The following is a 19,580-nucleotide window of genomic DNA, read 5'->3' as shown; positions in this document are numbered from 1 at the left end:
AGCCAGACAGATCGATAGACAGACAGACATTTAAATGTATCTACTATATGTATGTAAGTATTTATAGGCATGTCATCAAAACAATTAGCCGTGATCCATTAGCAACAGAAAAACAAAAGCAACAATAGACGGCCAACCATGCCAGATACAGATACAGATGCAGATACTATATAAATAATAGATAGATAGATGAGCTAGATGGAGAAACAGACAGTGACAAAGACTAAAATCTTGCCCAATTAAATGGATCTTTTCTTCAGAAATTGTCTTCTTCATTTGTGTTATATTTATGTGAGCTCTGATGACAAATTAATAATAACTTGTATCGTAAATTTGACACTAAATTGTGCAAATGCTTACTTTGGCAGCTCTTACCCCTCTTTACGGCCCCCCCCACCCCATGCCTGGTCTAGGGTGTGTCTACTTGACACATGCATGTGGGCAGGTGTTAATCCCCGGGCAGTGGCAGACAATAGCTTAGTTGCAAGAATTCTCGAGGTGAGAGTTCAGTTTATTTAGTGGGCGCCCAACTGGCGGCTGCTGTTTTGCGCCAATCTGAACTAACCCCTCTTCGCCTCCCACCTTCTCCCCCCACCATCTCATTGCTTTTCCATTTCGATTTTCATTGTTCATTTGGTTTTTGGTTTTTTTTTTTGGTTTTGGCAAATGCTAAAATAAGTACTATATGACTCTAGCCACAAAACGTCACCACACGCGCAATGCCAAATGTGGTTGGAGTGTGGGAGTGATGTGGGTGGTGGTGTGGGTGGTGGTGTGGGGCTGTAAGAGGGTTTAAGGGGGGTCAGGGGAGGCGAACGTGCTTGCTGGCTAAATTTTGCATTTCTTTGCGCCTGTTGCAACAAATCCGAAAAATAATGAATTGATATTGGCGTCGCCGCATGGTTTTATAGCTGGCCAACATCTGTGGCACATTGTATCGCCTTATGACGGCAACAACAATAGCCACAACAACAGCAACAATACACAAATGGACAGACAAGTGATAGGCTCATGGCATGCAACGGCTTGCCGGAAGTCAAATGATGCGTTTGATTTGCTTTTGGCCACATTTGAGACGTTCTCCCTTTCTCTTTCGCTCCCACTCTATCTCCTCTCCCTCCCTTTTCCCTTACATATATACATGCATATTTGTTTTCCTCGCTGCATCTCCCTCTGCCAATTGGCTTGGCGCGATGACATGCAGCAGCAGCAATAATAACAATAATAGCAATAACAGCAACAGCCAAAATCTTGTGTCTTGGCCAAAAAAGGGCTGTACAACTACAAGTTGTAGTTGTGTGTGCGTGTGGAGCTGTGGGGTGGGGATGTGGGTGAGGCTGGGGTTGCGTTACGTTTGGGGGACGCAGATGCGTGTGTCGGAAAAGCAATTTGGCAACCGTTCAAATTCAAAAAACATCGCATAAATGCAACTGCAGCCGAATCAAAATGAAGAAAGTACACCAAGATGCACCTCAACACAAAAGATGCACGCTGCCACTGCACAGTGGGGCAAATTTTGCCAAAACTAAACATTTGGAGTCAACTGTTCCACAATTTTTGCAAACTGTTGTTGCTGTACATCTTAAGGGAAAATTATGTAGAAAATTACACTATATTTTAATCTAATATCTAATATTAAGTATAGCAAATTAGAACAATAGAAATTAATATTATATTATAATCGTCTATATTATATGTCCATATATTGTTAATGTCATCTATTAAGCTTCTTAAAACCCAGATTATTCACTAATTATTCGTACAAGTCTAAGCTTGTAGCACTGAGAAAAATATCATTAAATAATAATAAGTTTAATGCTCTAAGCTAAAGTACCAAGAAATGTAAATAAAATGAATTTAATCCTTGTAAATCGATAAAACTAAAAACTAAAAACTAAATTGAGTTCCAATTAGGAAAACGAAATTTTTCGAATAAATAACGAAAGTTTGACAAATATTTTATGAATTATATTTATTTGCATGAAGTTTTGTGTAAATCTTCAACTTATTATTTAATATTTAGACATGTCTTGCCGAAATTTACACAATTTATTTCACATGCTCATTAAACAGTCGTGAAATATGTTTGGGTAGCAAACTATCAAAATATCATTTGCTTGGATCGTTTCACACACCTTATCAATGGTATTTATAGAAACAGAAGAATACATTTGTAAACAGAAGATGGGGGAAAGATTGACTTGCTTTAAGAAATTCTTAAGCTTGAGCGATATTCACTATTGTTATTTGAACTGTTCCCTATAATAATAAGAGTTAAATATTTCAGATATAAAACAATCATAATATAAGATCCATGTCAATTGATCTAAGCTCACTGTGCGCCACCCAGTGAAGATAAAAGGGATGCCAAAATCAACAAAATCCAAAAGGAAAATGTTTGCATTTTCAATTAGGCAAAATATGTGAACGCCTTGTGGCCGGCGTTGAGGAGTCGAAGTGCAGACAGTCTGATATGCAGACATGTTGGCAAGGTGTGGGTAGGTGGCCGGTGTGGTTGCTCTCATCTGCTCTGTTCGGTTGGGCTTTGGCTGGATCCATAAAGACCTATGTTGACGCCCAGTGCGCCGGCTGCCTGCTGCCAGTTGCCTGATCCCGGTTGGCGCTGTTGGCAGCCCCCTCACTGAATCCCATTTGAATGCACGTTCCGGACAGCGTGAACCAAAATAAAACCACATAAGTCAAATATAAACACATGTCCATGCAACTCGGGTGGGGAGTCCAGCCGTCGTCGTCGTCGTCGTCGTCGTCGTCGTCGTCGTGGTCGTCGCTGTCGGCGTCACGCTGCCAGCCCGTCTCCCAACGTACATGATCCTCAGTCGCAAGCGCAAGCGAAACGAGGCAACTTAAGGCAACGCATTTCCCATTCTATCCCAACATCATTATATGGCAACCCTCTCAGTCTCTGCTTGTTTTCTGCTCAGCATTTTGTGTTGGCATTTGGCCAGAATTATTATTTGTTCACTTTTATGTTTGTCTGCGCCTTTTCAATAAATATCCAGCTAGGCAAAGAACAAACATTCCAACTTTTGACATATCTGAGGGGAGCGCCTGATCGATATGATCCGATTCGAGATGGAACTGAAAATCCAAATCGCAATGGATATGGAAATGAAAATGAAAAGTCAAACGCTCATCAAATTGGGAGCGGGTTCGTGTTCATGAACGCTTATTGCAGGCAATTTTGCTTTTAAAATTTATAGCTGCATTGTCTAACTTAATGGCCTGGCCATTAGCGATCGCAATCAATTCTTGATCAGCAGATGATCGATGGCTATCATATAGCACTCCACACTCCTCCCCAATCCACACCACTCGGCCCTACATTATGGGCAACCAATTGTGATCCTGAAATCATACTTATTTCTATCTATCTATCTAGTTTGGGAAGACTGTAGTTAACTAAGTCGGTACCAGGTTTTCTATATTTACAGCCAGTTGATGTCTACAGATTTATGAGTTTGCTTGTTTTCTCATGGCATTTATGATCATTGACTTTTATTGTTAATAATGAAAAGTACATGGATATGTATGCACTATATACTTTCATATATACGTTACGCATCTCAGTGCATTTATTCGATTTCGATTTCGGGTCGCAACCGTCGCACCCGTCACACCCGTCACACCCGTCGCTTTTATTAATAAATCCACAAATTAAGCAGAATGGAAAATGTGTAAATTATAGAAACGCCGTCTACGCGTCATTAAGCAGGGAGAATACCATAATAAATGTATTTATAGTTATTTGGGTGACTGTGACGACGACGACGACGGCGACGGCGACGTCTATAATCGCCACTGTGACACTAACCGAGAAAAGCCAACCAAGCCCCAGGCCAGACGAGGCGGGACGAAACCCCGCCAACCCCCCATCCCCACCGCAACAAAGAACACATAACGAGTGGCGACTGTGACAAAAGTGTGATAAAAATATACATTTAATATTTGTACATTGTTAGCGGGAAGATATATTATTGTGCAATCGTTCAGCGCCCCTCGCAGCCACTTGTAAATGAGAGCAGAGTCATTAGATGCAGTTCAGAAGGGGAAGATCGATATAGGGGAGCACCTGTCCCTATCTATTGCAAAGTAACATTTTTGTGATATTTTATTAAATACCATTCGTGTAATTCAAGTCAACTGAGACCCAATACTATTTAAGCATACATGTATTTAATTGTATATTTTGCATATATAATTTGTATATTGTTTTGCAATGCGGCAAACTAGCCTATAAGATTGGTTGAGATTTGGTTTCCCCATTCCATTAATTATCAATTAATTAAGAAGAAAATATATAACACGACCTGTGCTCTCTATTTAATTGTTCCACTTACACAATATTTGTAAACAGGAATTATGGTTTATATTTAATAATTTGTATTTGGAATAATTGTGATTGCATAAACACTTGGCGGAAAGTAATGAAGTATTATAACTTAGAATTGAACGGAAACATGTGAAACATTGCATGCGCCTCGTATAACAAACAAACAATCGAGCAATCAAACATAGATAAATTGGCACACATACAGGCACATACATAGATGCGATTACTTAAATGTATGCAAATACGTAGACGTATGCAAATACGTCACAGCACAGAGAGAATATCGGCCCAGTCAACTGTTGTTGGCCTTGAGTGTGCGTAAGTGAAATGTTCGCAACAGCAACAAATCGGGTAATACGGATATGTTTAAACATTTTCATTTCATTGGCTATGCGCATTCAAGCTGCTTGTGTTTCAAAGGCCAACCAACAACAACAACAGCAACCAAAAAAGTAGCACAAATATTTGGAAATTTCAATTTTGTATTGAAACTCAAACTGAAAAATGTACGCTCTTTTATGTACACTATGAGTGTGTGCGTGTATGTGTGTGTGTGTGTATATACATATGCATATGCATAAAGTATGTAAGCATATCACAATGGGCAACACGCCCCCCCGTCCCTTAGTTTATGGCAGACTAGCAGACACACACACTAGTTAGTGAAGCTCTTAATTACTGAATACATCAAAATTGATAATTGCTTTAGTCGCTGCCTGACAATAATCTGACATTTTATGCATTGTGCGATGACAGAAATAAAGTCAAGGGGATGAGGCTGTCAATGGTCTCAAATAGATAGAAATATATGCATGTATGTATGGAGTACAGAGGAGCACTACAACTAAATCAAACTGAAAGGCAATCGCTTGGGCATCCACTAGTAGGTATTCGGTATTTCGGCAATGGAAGGTACCACTAACAGGTACCGTATTAAAGATACCTTCTATTCGGTACCCACCTTCTGATGAGTACCCACCGATAGGCACGCATGTTTGAGTAGCTTATGGCACGACACTGATAGTTACCCGCTATTGTTAAAACCATTTTTTTTTATCAATTCTGTGTGTTAGTATCTAAACTGATTTCATTCAAATTGCAAGAGTAGTGTGTGAGTGGGCCCCTTTGAAACTCACCTGAAAAAATAGGCAAAAGCACACCCACTGATAGTATTTGTAGTGCTTCTTATCGGAAGGATCGCCATCGGAATTGCCAATACCCGGGTATGGCACCGAAACGCCTTGCTTTTTCAAAAATAAACTCTTGAGCGTATACGTTGACTGTATCCAACAATATGTGTTGAGCACATCCTCTGGAATATCTTTAGTGTGTACACAATCAATTGGATTACCCACATATTGGCGTGTGGTTATAATTAGCGAGAATGACATCAGAATCATCACAGTTATTGAGTAGTGCAGGCGGAATACTATCGAATCGGTTTTAACGTGACTGACCTTTACAAGGTTTTTCAATCCACGAAATATATCTAACATGGTTTGTTAAACAGAGCGGAGCGCGGAGTGTTTTTACCAAAGCTCAATTGGTATATGGCTTCAACTGAGACGCTCACTCCTTCCTATATTCTCTGTATTTGTGTGTGTGTGTATGTGTGTGTTTGCGTGTGTGTGTGTGGGTGTGTTGGTGTGTGTGTGTCTGTTTGTGTCTGTTTGTATCGTAGAGGATCCAATTGAATGCAGTCTGGACTCTGATATTGTGTACTACTCGAGTTACTCTATTATTTGATCTGAACTGAGCTGGGAGATATCGTTTTGAGGATTGGAGTTCTTTCTCTTGCGCGGCCAGGCCATCATCGGCCGCTGAGCAGCTGGGCGAGAGCAGTGGGCTCGGTACGCAGCTCGAACATTTGCTGAAACAATGAACTGACTCGGCTGGCTAGGATTTGTGAGCTGGTTCCGCTGGTTCCGCTGTTGGTGACTGATGGATTTGGGTGGACACTTGTTATTTATGCGCTTCCTCCCTTGCATATAACTTGGCATTTTTGGCTGCATTCAATTCCGATTGTTGTCTTATTCTCGTTTCTTCTTGAAATTTTGTTTGATTTAGTTTTGTTTTGTGTCTTGTTTTTATTTGAAGATTCGTTTTTGGGTACTGTTTTGAGAATAACGACTGGTTGAATCACTGATCAGCACTCCAGTCTGACGATTACTATTGCAATGACGAACGCGAAAGCGAAATTCAAAATTAAATAGCGACGGCAACTTTTGATAAACGTGCGAAATTTTGTTTTAATATTTTCACTGAGTTCGGTTCGCGGCGGTAGTTTGTTTATTGAAAAGCAATTGGAAACATTTTCACTCTCTATGGTTGAATGTAGAAATATTTATTTTAGCGGTAGCTTTAATGCTCGGCAACCATTGAAATTTCGTAACGAAAAAAAAAAACAAATAAAAACGTTGCGAGCATATAAATAAAATGTGGCATTAGATGGACTTCCAGTTCAGTGCGTATAGGTTTAGGGTTGGAGTAGCATACACATAAATATATACTACATATATATATATATATATATATATATATGCATGTATATATGTAAGCATATGTTAATAAATTTATGCTCACGCAGCTGGGGCTACGAAATCAACAGTAAAATTCAAAATTGCAATGTTTATAAACAAATTCCTAGTCGAAGGCATAATAAAACACACACACACACACACACACATACACACATACGCACACACGCACACACGCACACAGAAAAACTATGACAACGTCTGTGTTCAAATTGCGTATACGTACACGTGGCCCAATTAACCAGGCAAAGTCAATGGCGAAGGCTTCCCAATAATTAACGCGCCATCAAGTGTAGAAGAGATGATCGATGTAGACTTTCGACTCCACTCGGAGTCTATATATATATATATATATATATTTACTTATATTGCCAAACACAAAAATCGACCTATATCTGTTTGTACATAGGTAACGATGCTCGTAAGGAGCTTGAACTCAAGGCCCAACGAAAAATCACATAAGTTTTATTGAGGCTTTTTTTTTGTGTGTGTTTAGTTTGTAATTTGTTGTTGTTGTTGCTGCTGTTGGTCTGCTCCTCCCTGTTGCTCTTGTGTTTGTTGTTGTTTATAAAATGATACGCTTTTAGTAGCGGCCACTACTGCACTTGACATTTCAACAAATATTTTGGGGCGAGGGCATTTGGAAATATGCCAGGCATGCTTCATGATAATACCCAGTAATTCCAAAATTTCCAAATTTGTTTGTTGTCGCTACGCATGCCTAATTAAGTTAAACGAGTCCCCAATTTTGTTCTCACACCCCGCACAAAAAAAAAACATTCCCATTTACCCTAAATCGTTCCTGTTCCACTTTGTAATTTTCACATTCTCACTTTTTTCTCTCCATTTGTTTTATTCAAACAGAAAAGAGAGAGAGAGAGAGAGAGATGGTGATGGGACTGCTAACAATGCGTGTCTAAATTTAAATATACGCATCTATAATTATGGATTTAAATTCTGCGGATGACAAAAAATATGAACACACAACAACAACAACAACTGAGCTATCAAATAGGAAGCCCAAAGCTCGGCACCTCCCAATGACTAATTGGGTTTTCCTCGTCGCCTGACAAATGTGAGCAATGAGTAATGAGAAAATCACAAGAAACAAAACGAAACCAAACAACAACAACTGAAATTCTAATACTGAGCAAAGTAAAGGAAACTTTGACGTGCCTCAGAGATCATCGTAGTATTTACGAGTACTACGAGTATATATAAGACTGATTCGAATTCAACCGAATAGGATCATAAAATTCAACTGCATGCGTGCATTCTTTATTCTGTTTCATCTGGTTCAGCATCAGTTGAGGTCAAAATTTGATACAGCATCAAATACATCGACTTCGAATTGATTCTCAAAAAAAACGAAAGACTGTACATATTGCGATATCTTTGATAACTTTGATCTATATATCAATATATATTTATATATATATTGTATGTACATATGGATTTGTCAGGGGATTTTCGATCTAAGCTGCAGTTGTCAAACACAATATACGATATGCGATTTATTTATTTTCGAGTATATATTTATTTTTGGGGGTCTTGGCGGCAGCGAAAAAATATCGCACAGTAAGCAAATAGACGATATGAATGCTAAACACAACTAGACAGTTTGAGGTTGATAGGCTTAAGTCTTCTTGGGATGCCATAAAACCACATAAGTAAGCGAAAATACATTAAATCGGAATATTATTGGTAATGTTCGTCAAGTTGCATAATATTTGACATTTTTGATAAACTGAACAGTTGGAAGCTTTTTTATCTAATATTATGTTAGGGCTTTGATAAAGTGTCTTCTCAAGGATTTTGGCAACTCATCTAATATGTGAACATATTGTATAGACACGCATACATTTTAATATCACGTAGTTACTTCAAGCTTCGATTTTGACTGAACAACACTGTTACCCATTCCACTTATCTCGAGCCATAATTAACTCATTCCGAATTGTTTGCATCAGTTTATTAAAACTTCCCTCCAATAGGGGGCAACACCCCCCGAAATGAGTATTAAAAAACACTTTTACAAACAAGAGACCACAACCTAATATATCATTCTAAACTAAGTGTGAATGATATAAAACAACAAAAAAGACAACACCAGAGGCAGAAGCAGAAGCCGAAGTAGAAGCAGCGTCGTCGACATCGCGGCGTATGATATATAAAAATAAAGATGAAAAATTAAAATTTGTGTACGTAAAAACGTTTTCGATCATCACTGAGATCACAGTGCCAAAGGCAATTTTCCCATGCAAAATGCTCACTTTGTATTCAATGAGATGGGAGGAGTGGCTATTGAAGGCGCAAGATCGTGGGTGATTGAACACTGAGCAATGTAGTGCCTGCCTCTCACACTCCTGGCAAACCATCACCTCAATACAAAAAAAAAAAAAAAAAATAAAAATAAAAATAAAATCAAACCAGAAAATTGGCAAAAAAAAAAATAAAAACAAAAGCAATGTGAAAATTTTGGTTTTGTACACGCTGATGGTGAATATAAAGGCGAAACTGTTGCCGCGACTGCCTCGCACCATTAACACATGGCCGGGTCCATTTGGCCAGTTCATTTATTTACTTTGTAGAGTTAATTATGATGGAGCGGTGGCCAGAGCGGTGGCAATATCCCAATCACTTGGTCAGCATGCACAATTTTGGAATTGTAGCAAAATCGGCGACGAACAAGTGAGCAAGTATGTGTGTGTGTGTGTGTGTGTGTGGGATTTAAATTTTGGGAATATATCAAAACAGATCGCCAAGAGCAATAAAAAAAAGAGGGGAAGATATACATATGTACTATAATATGAATATTCATACGATCGCATTCGTCGCTCGCGTTGCGGGCGCCGGCACAAGGCCTGCGAACGGCTGCATCACGTGTGAAAGGACTCTTCACATTGTTCGATCGCACAGCCAAAAACACGGAAACAAAATTTAGAGCCGGAAAAAAAAGAATCACAATAAACAGCACTTGAATCTCCAGGACTCGTCCAAACACAGACGCACCAAAGATTTGGGCAAACAAATCCACCAACTGATGACAAAAAAAGAAAGAAAAGAAAATTGCCGTTGCGTCTGGCAATGCTCGACTTTCGTTATTTGAATCGCGGCGTGCTTTCTTGTTGCTGTCGTTGCTATTGTTGCTGTTGTTGTTGTTGCTGTTGCTTGGCTGCTTAGCTGTTCGGTTCGAGATCACAGCAGAAAAACGCGCGCGCGTTAGCCTCGCCAACCAAAAAGACACTGCGGAAATGGCCAGCATCGTTCGCTGTTGGCCGGGCCAGGTTGCTGTTGCTGTTTGTGTTGCTGTTTGTGTTGCTGTTGCTGTTGCTGCTGCTACTGCTGGCCAAATTCTCTCCCGATAGATCTCTGCTCACATTTCCTCTGCCAGCGATGCTTCGCTGCCAGCGTTGCCAGCCTTTCACTCTATCTATCTGTCTCTCGACTTTTGTTTTAGCTCGCTCTTTCTATCTCACTCTCTCCCCCTCTCTCTCTCTCTCTCTCGCTCTCTCTCTGCCGTCCTCTCTATCTCTATCACTGCTTTTGGCTCTGGCACTCTCTCTCTTTCTTTCTCTCCGCATGTGGCCATCTTGCTCGCGAGCAACGCACACTTCCGGCTTGTTGGTGTCTCTGTCTCTATCAAGTTTTTGTATGTTGCGTTTGGCGGTTGGCTGTATGTTGTGTGTTCTGGTGTGTATTTTGGTGTGTGTGTGTGCATGTGAGTGAATGTGAATGACTGAATGTTGGCGGCTGTAAACAACAATGAACTGACTGACGACGACTATGTTCGATAGGTTCTACGCTCAACGTTGCTGTTGTGGCTTTTGCAACAATTTGTTTCCCACAGCACAGAAGAAAAAGAAGACCAAGCACACACACACACAACAATGGCAGACTCCATATTTACACACAGTTACAGGCTTGGTTGCAGTTACAGTTGCGATTGGCAGGCCCCTTCATCAAATGACAGCTATCAGCACAGTTGACACAGTGGTTCTAAGTTTCAATTAGTATTAATATTAATATTTCTGTCAATAAATGTAGAAAAATTAAGAAACCGAAGCCCTAAAAGATATGCACATGTTAATCTGCATCAAATTTATGATGGCAGCATACAATATATTCGAGGAATATTTAAAGCTTTAAGTCATGATATTCTTGCACAGTATAAGATACAAAAGAATATCAGTTATTTGATTGATGTGCGAGTATGAATTACTCGATAACATTATTGCACAAACAATACAGAAGATGAGTTCAATCCATGATACATTTTTGATCGCCTGTCTGCTATCTGCTATCAGCAGGGGAGATGAAGATTCCCCCATCGCTCCAGTTAAGCCATGATTTGGCTTATCTCATATTCATATAGGAATTATCAGTGTCGACCCACTGTGCGTGGAACGAAATTATTTACATTATGCTTATATTTATTTCGCGCACTCACAAGAAATCCGCAACTATCAACGGCAGCAACAGCATCCCATCCACTAAAGTGAAATGAATGCAAATAGAAAAGGAGTCAAGACGAGACGAGACTAGCCGAGTCGAGACTGAGGAAGGACACAAAATGTCCTTTACAATGCTGTCCAGATGTTTGTCAACTTGGCCCTTTGTATCCTTGTTGTTCTTGTTGCTTGTGCGATTTCCGCTCATTATTGCTGCAATCAGCCAGACAAAGGCTTCACCACAATTCTACACACACATGCAAGACACTAGCAGGACACATGCAGGACATATCGTCATAGAGTTTTATGCGTGTTTCATTCTCTCTCCCAGACACCATGTGGAGCATATCAATAAGGCCTGTGCCGAATGCCGACTGCCGACTGCCAGCCCCAGTTTAGCCTGAGAGTTGGAGTTATGCAAATAAAAACTGTCTGCAATCCATTGGCGATTTTATTATGTTGTCACATGTCGCAGCGGAAAATAGCGTCATGATGGACAGCTGCCGCAAAGGCAACAATAAACGAGCATTTTCAAAATACAATGTATGTGCTTTGGCAGGCTGAGATTGGAATTGGGATTTGGATTGGTATTGGGTATACACAAGCCTACATATGTAACAGTAACTGGGTCTATTAAAATTCAATTGGTTTTTGGTCTACGTGAGTCGGGCTGCTTGAGACAAAAGACAACAGCACATTTCAATGCATAATGTGTCCATTAAGATAACAGTTTCTTTTGGCCATACTTAGAACCTGATTCAGCTATAGCTTCTGTCGAACAGACGCCGAACCTCGGCGTCTGTTTCAGTTTCAGATTGTGTTTTATGCTTTTAGTGCAGTCGACTCGACGTCTGTGCCGGAAAAGCATCGCCTCATTAATACACAAAACATTAGCCAAAATACGAGCGTGAAAATGCATAACACTTTGTTGGTTGGGAACAACGCCAATTTTTGCATTATGCCCAAAGTCTGAGTAAGTATGGAAAACAGTGGCAGCATTGCTAATTGTTGACTCGTAGACAACAACTATTCATTTCAGACAAGGACAAGTTAGATAGATAGATATGTAGATAGATATCATATAATATATATTTCTTGTGATGGAAGAAACTACAAAGAAGGACTTTTCGTTGTCATAACTTTATCAGAGCCTAACAAACATGTTATGGAATGGTTCCAAACAATAACTTTTCAGAACTCAACCGATCTTTAAAATACTCTTAATACCCTTAAATTATTATTATTGGCATTAAAAACTTGATCATTATTTATATGTAAATTTAAAAAGCAAGAGAATTTAAACTTATCCAAAGCAGTTCGACTTGCGACTTGGGAGGCAGTCATGGCATTCATGGCAGAAATCATTCGGAAATCTCAGCTCTACATTTTTCACCCAAATGACAATCAGCTGACTGGCTGATCTATTAGGTGGGGAAGGCCTGTGGATCTTGCAGTTCTCTAATGTTATTTCGAGATTTATGATCGACAATCACTGAAGATATTGGGCATTAAGTGCATACAGTTTGATTGCCACCGGTCGAGAGATGTCAAATGGTTGTGTCGGTTGTTGTTGCGATCAGGAATAAATATGATTTGATAAATAGGATATTATAATTTAATGATATGCTTATGCATCTGGGTATTCCCTCGAGGGCCGTCTTCGATACAACAACATACATTTTTGGCCACACACAAATCGCCTCGTAAATTAAATGCTACTTTCAGTGTTTTCCGATGCTCCGTTTTTTTTTTTCCTTTCTTTTTTGGATTTCGTTTTTCTGTTGGCGCCTTCACGCTCCGCTGGCATCCCTGTTAGCATATAATTATCTAGCTGCTCTTAGGTTGCCTAAATAAATTAATACAAATATCAAGCAGCTCGTGCATCAAATTGATAAAATACGCTCAAATTAACACTGCCCCAGGCAAATGCAGCCGGAGAATAATTAACTAAGCCGCCCCAGTCGGATGCTCTGCCAACGTCAATGCAATGCCCCACAAGCGACACCCTTCCCCGCTGCCCATTGCTGGGGGCTGTGCCGTTCCATTGGTAAAGTTTAAATGGGGTCAAGCGGTTGCATTCCCCGTTTTGTTTTTTACCGAAAATAGCACCGACATACAAATATAATAATATGAAGTGGTCGAGAGACGTGGGGCTGCTTTGCTGAAGGGGGAGGTGGAGGGTGGAGGCAAAGACAAGGCGCGGCAAGAATATGGAAAAGTGTGCAGTCAAACAGTTGGAGAAAGAGAATTGATAAGTTTTGTGGCGGCTGCTCCAAAAATAGTTGCGCAGTCATCGCTTCATTTCATCCGGCTGCACGATTTTCACTACAAAACATTTGTATTATGCGGGATGGGGTTGGGGAGTTGCGATTTGGGGCTTGTGTCTGCTACTTGACGGTTGACGCAGCACGTAATTGCAACGTCAACATGCAGTGTGTCCATTCATCGTATGCCGCATTAATCCATAATTATCATCAGCAACAACAGCAGCATTGGGAGAGCTCTTGATGTCGCTTATAACAAAAGGCGACGTCACCGAATGGGACTCCCCAGCGATTTGATATCCGCGTGCCTGGCTAGACATGTCCAAACTATGCATCCCCCATTCCCCTGCTACACCACCAATCTGTTCCTATCTCTTGCTCCCCCTCTTGGCCGACCAATTTGAGACACACACATATGCATTCATTGCAGAGACGGCCAGCTGGGAAGTTGAACAGATATTGTTATTGTTATTGTTATGCTAGGTCAGCAAAGGTCAGGGTAGCTAACAGTTTATCCTTTCATTCAGTACTCGAACAATGCGAAATGCATAAATCAATCTAAGAACAAAAACGTAACTCATTCCTAATGTCTCATTTAGTAATTGTTTTGGGCAAAACAGATGTCCAGTAAAACTATATAATATGAATCGAATTAGAAACGGCAGTTTATACGAAATATAAAGTTATTTCAAAAAGTTTGCAATTGCCTTGGATTCGGTTTAAAGAGTGGACATAAACCAATGCGCTCGACAAATTTGCCTTCTTCATCCATGTCACCTTTCAAAGAAGAACAAACAAGCTATTTGGCTTGAAAGCCCAACTCAAGGATAGCCATATTTGTGAAACGCAAATAAGCTTTTAGCGTGTTTCTGTGCCAGAATCCCGAAAAGCTCGTGCTCGGCTAGAGAATTTGCTTAGTTGGCTGTGCTAAGCTTTATCATATGCACAACTCATGATGTTTTTCGTTATTGAGGGAGCTTTTGAAAGCACAATAGTATGTAAATTGAACATATAAATAAATATACATATATATAGTCGAATATATATCGTTGGCTTACCTGAAAAAATAGTGTAAACGCTACCCATTGATAATATTTTGTGTGCTTTATTGTTAGAGGGCCACGCCCCTGTGAATTGTGAATTCCAGGAAAAGGCACCTCGGAACCTTGCTTTTTCATGAACGCATCCACAACAGTATACGTTGAGTGTATCCAACAATATGTGTTGAGAACATCTTCGGGAATGTCTCTGTGAAACAAAACAATGCTTGTATTTTTGTAATTGTTATGGTTTGCTATGATCAAATCAAACTCACCTTGTGTGTACACAGTCTATGGGATTTCCTACGTACTGCCGCGTTGTCACAGCAATCGAGAATGTGATCAGTAAAATAACCGTTGCGTTTGTGTGCAGGCGAAAAACAGGTGAATCGATTTTGACATGAGACACCTATTTATCGAAATTATCAATTGTGTTGTTGTCGTTGTTGTTTTTGTTGATTTATTGAGGCGTATGCGAAGAGATAGAACATTATTATTAAGCGTATTGGCAGGCGGGGCGATTTTAGAGGGGCGGGTGTTTTAAATCGAAAAGAGTTTAAATGCAAAACTGTAATACAAATTTTGCTAAGTATGTCTGTCTCCATAATTAGTTGTATTATGTTTTTCTCTTTCGTTTTTCTTTATTTTTTCTTGTATTCTTTTTCATTTTTCAAATTGTGCTTTATAAGTATTTATAAGTATATGTACATTTACTTATTTGGCAGGGTTACTGTTTCTTTCTTTTGTCTTCTTATTTTCTTTCTTAAAATTAGTGTAACTGACTTACAAATTAATGAATAGACAGAGAGAGAGGCAGAGAGAGAGAGAGAGACAGAGAGAGAGAGCGAGGTGAAAGTTGCCTCCTATACGTACAGGTTTTTATATATACTCTATCAGGTTAACTTTACTTTGATCTGATCTGAATTGGCCCATCTCTACGACATAGCCGCGCCCATTCTGAATAGCTAGAAAAATCGTATCTATAATTATATGTTCATTTCAGAGATCAGGTTTCTTTTTGGAGGCTGCTCAAGTTGGGCGCGCTGATGTGAGGCGATGGGCGGGGGGTGGGGGTGGGAGGTTATTAATTAATTTGATTTCGAAATAAATACAATTTTGTAATATTGAGTTGTTTAAATTTTAAATTCCAGATTTTAAATTTTATTTCTCATGTAAGTATAGTAAGGTGTCACAGCAATTTGGTAATTTCAGGGCTGGCTTTTCTTTATGTATGCAGATGGATATTATATTAACGGAAAAGTAAGAAGAAACTCAATAAAACATTAAATCAATTTTGGTTTGAAGTGTGAAACGAATTACGAGTATGTTGACTGGCAATTCAATTGAATTGCTGGGAATGCAAATTTAAGTTTTGACTATTTGATTGGTGGCCACTGAAGTGAATTGATTTGAATACCCAGTTGATCACACTAAGTGAGAGAGAGTGAGATAAAGATATAATATAATATATATATATATATATATATTTTTTTTTATATATATATATATATATATATATAGAGAGAGAGAGAGAGAGACAGACAGAAAGAGAGTGAATGAATTAGATAGATAGTTGAGCTATCGGTTGCCAATACATCTTTCTGTTTGATGCTGCACTTCAGATTGGCCGCGTTTTGAATGGGCTGTATGCTAATTGGACTTGAAGTAATTTGTACAAATAATTGAACTGAAATTTGAGCTTGAATTTGAATTTGAGTTTATTTGTTCATAACGATGACCACTCAATCGATATTTTATAAAATGGATTCACTTTTGACATTCGGCTGACCATGAAAAGTTAAACGAACTTAACGACAAATCCACAAAATCAAAAATGTAATGAATAACTTGTGAAACGGTCTGGGCACACCCATGAAATTTCGATAATGGCTCATCAATTTTCTTCAAATTGAATGCACAGATTTAGTAGTGGTGTTTTTCACTTCTTTTTTTTGTGGTTGATAGTTTTGTTAGTTGCTTGTTTTTGGTGAATAAGTGAATTGTGATCGTCATTAGTTAGTATTATAATAAAATTTTGGAACTTGGCTAATTTGTAGCTGAGGTGAATTGTGAGCTGAGCGGTGGTGAATTCTTGTAGTTCAAATTGCTTGAAAAGTGATCAAAGTCTAACCCGGTGAACGCTGAGCGATTAATTGCGATCATGATTGTAATCGTGATCGCGATCATTATCGTGTGAGCGTGGTGAGTAGTGGTGAGTAGTGAAGGTAGTGGTGGGTGTGGCGTAATTGGTGGTGTCGTTGTTGGTGGTTTGTGGAACAGTGAGCAATAAAAATGTGTGTGCGACAGCTGAAAGCTGTGCATGAAATTGTGATAAAATTGCGAGAGAGATACACAAGATATATATATATAATATATATATTTATTATATATATATATAAAGAGAGAGTGAGAGATATAGAGGGTGAGAGTGAGCGTGAGTGTAAGTGTGTTTTACACAGAAATTAACACTTGAAAATAAGAAGTAGAAAAAGAAAAATAGATGTATATATATCATAGTTAATTTAAGATTGTAGAGGGAAATAACTAGATGTATTTGAATTGAATGGAGAAAAATATGTACGAACAGATTTGAAGTTAGGTGTAAATTTGGTACGTTATTTCTAAATATTACACAATACAAGTTAGAGTGAGACAAACAGACATATATAAATATATATTTACTTTTTGGAAAGAGAGAGAGAGAGAGAGAGAGTGAGATCGAGATCGAGAGCGATATAGATACGTAGATGTCTATGTACGGTTGTAGGTAATTGTTTAAATTAACTTTCCCGCAGTTTACTCACTGCTCGGGGGCTTAGCTTAAGTATAAGTTTTGTTTTTAAGATGTGTGTTGCAGATTTTATTAATGATAAAATCTTATGTATCATATACGATCTGTCACACGCACTGTCCTACAAATTGATTACCATACTTTCAGCTATATCTCTAGCAGCCCACATCTCGGGACAGTAGTGAAAAGCATAGAGGTATTTGGATAATTGTAAGTATTTAATGTTGTTCTAGCTTTTTCTGCTTTCTGCTCAAATTAACAAATTACAATCGAGTTTAGCTTACAGGTTTTCTTCTTTTTTTTTCATTTGGAGTTTGGATTGGAGTTTTCGAAAATTTTGAAATGTAAATAGCATTACTTAAAATATTTGCAATTGGCATACACTAAGCGCGGCTTAAATTTGTATTGTTTTTGTATTTTTTGGTTAAATAGTGACTTTGTTGTAGTTATATTGGTATTGATTATAGTATTTCTGTGTGTGTTTTTGTCGGCCTTGTTTTGAAGTTTAATGTTGGCTTTGGCTTTGGATAAGTTTACTTGAGTGTTACTAGTTGGTTGGTTTTAGCATTTGATATAAGGGGAATAAGTCTTTAGATATGTATGTTTAGTATATACATACATACATGGATATATAGTCTTGACTTTGGTTTATTTAAGAGGTAATAAATGGATGGCAGATACATATACATACATAAGTAAAATACAAGTGTGGCGTAAAATTATCATTTATAGTTGCTTTATTTTAGCTTTTTCAGTTAACGGTTTTTTTTTTTTGTAATTGGTATTTTGGTAATTTGGTAATTGGATTAGTTTTGCTTTGGCTGTGGCTTAGCTTGGGTGAAAGTCAGTGATTGCGTGATTGAGTGACTGCGTGACTGAGAGAGAGAGAGAGAGATATAAAATTACTGTGACATTTTAGTGATTGAGTGAGTGATTGAGATTGGGTTGAGAGAGTGAGTAGGTTTATATTGTATAAAACTTGGCGTTTAGTTAATCAATTGTTGTTGATAAACAACAACAATATTGTATATATTTAATTGTGATTTAAGTTTAATTTGATTTTGCCTTGCTTTTCCTGTTTTGTTTTTCTTTTATGTTTTTTTTTGTTTTTTTTTTCTTTTCTTTTGTTTTGTTTTGTTTTTCATTTTGATGAGTAAAAAGTGTTGGAGAGTGCTGTTGTTGCTTGTAGTTGTTGTTGTTGTTGTGATCTTAACGAGTAATACGTTGTGATCGTCGCATCCGCTTGCTGAATACGAACGAGTGTTTGACATTACGTTGAATGCCGAGCGTGTGTTCTTACTTGGCCATTCCGCAGTGTGACAGATAGAGAGAGAGAGAGAGAGTGACGAGTGGCGAGCGAGAGTGGAGAGTGAGTGAGTTTGTGAGTGAGTTAGTGATCGAGTAAGTACATATATAGTAAGTGATCGTGACGAGCTAACGAGTGAGCGCACGCAGCGAGTGTGTTGGTGATGTTCGTGAGAGTGGTGGATTGTGAATAGTGGATTCTTGAGAGATAGAGAGACGGAGTTGTGGATTGTGTAAACTAAGCGAAATTGAAAGCAGTTTAAAAGTTAGCTAGGTAGATCCCAGCGAGAGGACCTTTTTTGCTTTTGAGGAGTGTTAGTAACCAAGTGTTCGATTTTAGGTTGCATGTGGAACTATAGCTGTGTGCGGCGTGGCATTATCTTTTTATTGTAATTCATCAAGTGTTACTCTACTTTTTGATTTCATATAATTTGCTAGCTCGTGACTGGTGACTGGTGTTGGTGTTCCGAAATTTGCATGTTTAACATTTACCATTTGCTGTTGTTTGTTGTTTTATCGTGTTTTCTTTGCTTGTTTTTTTTTTTTTACATTTGCATTTAATTAGGTAATTTGGTTTTGATTGTTTATTGATTTTGTGTGATTTGTGATGTTGGTGAGAGCCAGTTAACATTTTCGTCACAATTTATTGAAAAAAAAAAACATTCTTATTGTTTCGGTTTTTTTTTTGTTTTTTTTTTGGATGGGGGTTGGGTTCAAATTAATTTGAATTTTTGTTTATAGTACTTTGATTAATTTACCGATATTTTATGTGAATAGATTAGATGGTTTAGTCTCAGTTTTTCTATGTTCAATATAGTAAGCACATTCGAGGGCGCACTGT

General features: G+C 38.5%; 1 protein-coding gene across 2 annotated transcripts in view; it reads right to left on the bottom strand.

Annotated features, from left to right (window-relative positions):
- The window catches only part of LOC6569440 (innexin shaking-B), a 60,296-nt gene that overhangs the window by 4,242 nt on the left and 36,474 nt on the right, over positions 1–19,580 (bottom strand). Inside the window, exons 3-4 of one of the 2 annotated variants that reach the window (XM_043216214.1) lie at positions 14,919–15,052; positions 14,662–14,851 (exon numbers count right to left, since the gene is read on the bottom strand). In XM_043216214.1, coding sequence (XP_043072149.1) covers positions 14,662–14,851; positions 14,919–15,052 — 324 coding nt within the window. Of the gene's footprint in view, positions 1–5,487; positions 6,674–9,711; positions 9,743–14,661; positions 14,852–14,918; positions 15,053–19,580 lie in introns of those variants that run through there. The other variant, XM_032741408.1, reaches the window with a different exon arrangement.

This window comes from Drosophila grimshawi, unplaced genomic scaffold (genome assembly GCF_018153295.1).
Source record: "Drosophila grimshawi isolate 15287-2541.00 unplaced genomic scaffold, ASM1815329v1 contig_848, whole genome shotgun sequence".
NCBI classification, from domain to species: domain Eukaryota; kingdom Metazoa; phylum Arthropoda; class Insecta; order Diptera; family Drosophilidae; genus Drosophila; species Drosophila grimshawi.
The sequence above is the reverse complement of the archived record's forward strand: the minus strand, read 5'-3'. Positions and strand labels throughout refer to the sequence as shown.